The sequence below is a fragment of the Macrobrachium rosenbergii genome, chromosome 59, assembly GCF_040412425.1.
Source record: "Macrobrachium rosenbergii isolate ZJJX-2024 chromosome 59, ASM4041242v1, whole genome shotgun sequence".
NCBI classification, from domain to species: Eukaryota; Metazoa; Arthropoda; class Malacostraca; order Decapoda; family Palaemonidae; genus Macrobrachium; species Macrobrachium rosenbergii.
Genome location: NC_089799.1, coordinates 18,685,700 through 18,689,901, shown reverse-complemented (window position 1 = coordinate 18,689,901; position 4,202 = coordinate 18,685,700). Strand labels below are relative to the sequence as shown.

The 4,202-nt window shown below is 43.3% G+C and overlaps 1 protein-coding gene across 1 annotated transcript; it reads right to left on the bottom strand.

Annotated features, from left to right (window-relative positions):
• Positions 1 to 836: 836 nt before the first annotated feature.
• LOC136837579 (DNA-directed RNA polymerase II subunit RPB1-like) lies at positions 837 to 1,934 on the bottom strand. The gene has a single exon (XM_067102456.1). The coding sequence runs from the start codon at positions 1,932 to 1,934 to the stop codon at positions 837 to 839; it is 1,098 nt and encodes a 365-aa protein (XP_066958557.1).
• Positions 1,935 to 4,202: the final 2,268 nt, after the last annotated feature.

Genomic DNA, 4,202 nt, shown 5'->3' with positions numbered 1-4,202 from the left:
GGGGAAAAGTCAAAATCTGGATTCTGCTTCTTTATATATTCTATACAGTTAGTTCTATACAAGTGTTGCCGCGACGTTTCGACAGACTCTTCTGTCATTCTCCAGCGGGAGCTAGTAGAGGACTGGCAGATAGGACTAGGACTAGGATAAGGACAGGTAAGTGGGGAATAGGGGAAAGGAAGAGTGCCCTGAATACAATCCAGATGAAGCCTAACGGCAGGCACTCAGGACGGGAAAGGCATAGGACTAAAGGGGTGAAAGTGAAGTAAAGTTGAAGATAAATAAAGAGGGGCAGACCCCTTGCGAAGTTTGATTGCATAGGTCCTTCTGAACTTATACACGGGCTTCAGCGGGGGTCATGGACGGCGAATTCTGATTGGTTGCAGTCGGCGAACTTCAAGCCAATTTGGCACATGGACGTATCTGAGAGCCACACACACACAAAAGTACCCGTGAGACGTGAGTAAAAGCCATTATTTACAAGAAATGTGACGGAACGTCCCTGAGAGCCCCTGGGATAAGACTGAAAGCTACTATTTACAAGAAATGCCCCAGGGAAGTGGCTGAGAATTCTTGTCATACAAGAAACTGATGGCGGTTGCCATGCGTGAAAAAATTTTGCTGACTGAATAAACAGATTTTACCTAAATCTTCCCTCTGAAGGGTTTGGAGATTCTCAGGTGAAAGTGGACCTTTTCTACTTAGCTTTGCAATTTCCAGACGATTGATTTATAACAGATTTTGTACAGGAAGTAAAGAAGAAAATGGTTCTACCATTTGCTTGAGTTTGGAACATTTGCCAGAGGATGGAAAGTAGAGGGTAGGATTGACTGGCTCTAGAGGTGAGGGGAAAGATGTGAGGTAGAACTGACTGGCTTTTGAGGTAAGTGTGGAGAATGATAGAGGGACTGACAGGCTTTTGAGGTAAGTGGGGAGGATGACAGGAAGGACTGACTGGCTTTTGAGGTAAGTGGGGAGGATGATAGGAAGGACTGACTGGCTTTTGAGGTAAGTGTGGAGGATGATAGAGGGACTGACTGGCTTTTGAGGTAAGTGGGGAGGATGACAGGAAGGACTGACTGGCTTTTGAGGTAAGTGTGGAGGATGACAGGAAGGACTGACTGGCTTTTGAGGTAAGTGGGGAGGATGACAGGAAGGACTGACTGGCTTTTGAGGTAAGTGGGGAGGATGATAGGAAGGACTGACTGGCTTTTGAGGTAAGTGTGGAGGATGATAGAGGGACTGACTGGCTTTTGAGGTAAGTGGGGAGGATGACAGGAAGGACTGACTGGCTTTTTGAGGTAAGTGGGGAGGATGACAGGAAGGACTGACTGGCTTTTGAGGTAAGTGGGGAGGATGTTAGGAAGGACTGACTGGCTTTTGAGGTCAGTGGGGACGATGATAGGATGGACTGTCTGGCTTTTTGAGGTAAGTGGGGAGGGTGATAGGAAGGACTGACTGGCTTTTGAGGTAAGTGGGGAGGATGACAGGAAGGACTGACTGGCTTTTTGAGGTAAGTGGGGAGGATGATAAGAAGGACTGACTGGCTTTTGAGGTGAGGGGGCGGGGGAGAGTGGGAGGGAGAATAAACTGGCTCTTGAGATAAGGGGCGAGGTTGGGAGAAAAGACTGACTGTCTCTTGATGTGTGGGGTGAAGGTGGGAAGAAGGACTGACTGGCTCCTGAGATGGGGTTAAGGATGGGTAGAAAGAATGACTTGTTCTTGAGGTGAGGGTTAAGGATGGGAGGAAAGACTGAATGGCTTTTGAGGTGAGTGGAGAGGATGAGAGGTAGGACTGAATGGCTCTTGAAATGACAGCAAATGACTGGAGGTAGTACTGACTGGCTCTTAAGATGACAAGATGAACGAAATTCTTGACAGCTAATATCCTGTTTCCCAGGAGACTGAGCTAATAGAGAAAAGTAACCAGACATATCAGGTTAATTTATACTAACTTAAACGATTAAAAGCAAAATAACCCTAAAGCTTAGGTGATCATGGTAAAACTACCATGAACAAAAGTACCATCTACAGGAATGTGACCCTATCAATTAGGACATTAGGAAAATACTGCTGTACCATTCGCTGTGAATATTATGGACTTATTCATTATGGCACCTTTTTTAATCCTACAGAGTACTTACTTTTAAGCATAGCCTCCATTTGACGCTTTCAGGTTTACTACCAATAAGTATGGCCTGACTTTTATGGAGAAATGTGCTTCCATCATATTTGTGACGATAGCGGAGATTAACCTCTCAATAAATCTGTTCGTTTTTAGCCTATTAATGGGTCCTGCAGTAGCAAGTGAAGGCTAGGCATTTTGTGAATACGTGGAACAAAGATTTTAATGTGGATTAATTCTATTTTATGTAGTGCTGTAGAGTACTGTACTGCAATCGTCTTATATACTGGCGTGGCACACGGACATACACACGCATACATACATACATACATACATACATACATACATACATACATACATACATACATACATACATACATATATAAACACACACACACATATATATACACATATATATATTAACATAAGCCATTTCCCTTGACCGGGGTTAGCTTTAAAAAAGAAAGGACAGTCATCACTGCCACGTTTATAACTAATCAACCGAATTACGGATGAGCTCCTTGTACGGAAAACCTCCACGCCAGTAGCTGTTTCATTACTACACAGAAGGTTCATCAGTATCGTGTTGAGCTCCTTACGCACTTTGCACCATTCGCCCCTATCTTGGAAGAAAGCTACTGCTGCCTACCAGAATGCCTGGCTGAAAAGTAGCTGTAAATGGGCCAAGGATGTTCGAAATGAAGATATATTACTTGGCTTTGTTAAGAAAAAAAAAAAAAAAAAAACTATTGGTTAATCAAGAAAAGTTATCCATCATGTCAGAAATGAAACGGTTTTCCACTGCTTTTAGCAGTCTAGTAACTAACACCTTGGGCTGTGCAGACTGTGCTCAGTACGAATAGGATTTTCAGTGATGTAATTGTTTAAATGGCACGAGGGTAAATCTTGTATACTGAACAAAAAATAGTGAAAGTGAAGAAAAAATTTTTATTTCTTTTAAAATCATTTTTGAACAAATTATTCCCTCACTTTTCACCATTTTCTTATTCCTTTTGTTACCACATAAATCTCTCTCTCTCTCTCTCTCTCTCTCTCTCTCTCTCTCTCTCTCTCTCTCTCTCTGTGGTCTCAAAGTGCAGTAGTAGGGCACGCTGCCCACAAGGTATCTGACGGAGACTCGAGTCTCGAACCGGTCGAGGACGGACGAATTGGGTGCGTTCACTGAAATCAAATATGCCACTTTTGACTTAACCCTCGAATGAGATACCTATGTAAAACTCTACCGTTTCGGGCCGTAACTTAGGGAGAGAGAGAGAGAGAGAGAGAGAGAGAGAGAGAGAGAGAGAGAGAGAGAGAGAGAGAGAGAGTACTTGAGTCCATTACTCCTTTAATCTTGTAACATCAAACCAAGAGGTTCTCGACGAGGAAATCGTTCATTAGACTCTCTCTCTCTCTCTCTCTCTCTCTCTCTCTCTCTCTCTCTCTCCTCTCTCTCTTTTCCAGATCCATTTGTCAAGTTAAGTGTAGCTGTAAACATGGTATTTTTTAGTCTCTCTCTCTCTCTCTCTCTCTCTCTCTCTCTCTCTCTCTCTCTCTCTCTCTCCCCGATCCACTTATCTAGTTAAGTGTGGCTGTAAACATGTTATTTTTGAGTCTCTCTCTCTCTCTCTCTCTCTCTCTCTCTCTCTCTCTCTCTCTCTCTCTCTCTCTCTACAGATCCATTCATCAAGTGTGGATGCAAACATATTTTGAGTCTCTTACTCTTTCTCCTCTCTCTCTCGCCTTCCCTCTCGGATGCAAAGGGAAAATAAATCAAATCTTTCGGCACGTTTCCCAATTCCAATGCCTAATCACACCCAAATTGCAAGGGACCATCTCTATGAAAAAACAGTTTCTGTCACGGGTCCTGTTCAAAAAAGATTTCGAAAACGGCGAGAAATATGGTCGCAATGCCTAGAGAAGAAGCAAATTTTCCACCCTCCTGAAGTTTATTCTTATGCAAAGCAATGCAGTCTATGGTCCAAGCAATCCTGATTTCCCCAATTCACGCCTGCGAATCATTAGTTAGATCGAATTTTGGGCAGGAGGACAACGATCCCACAAACTAAATTCCTCT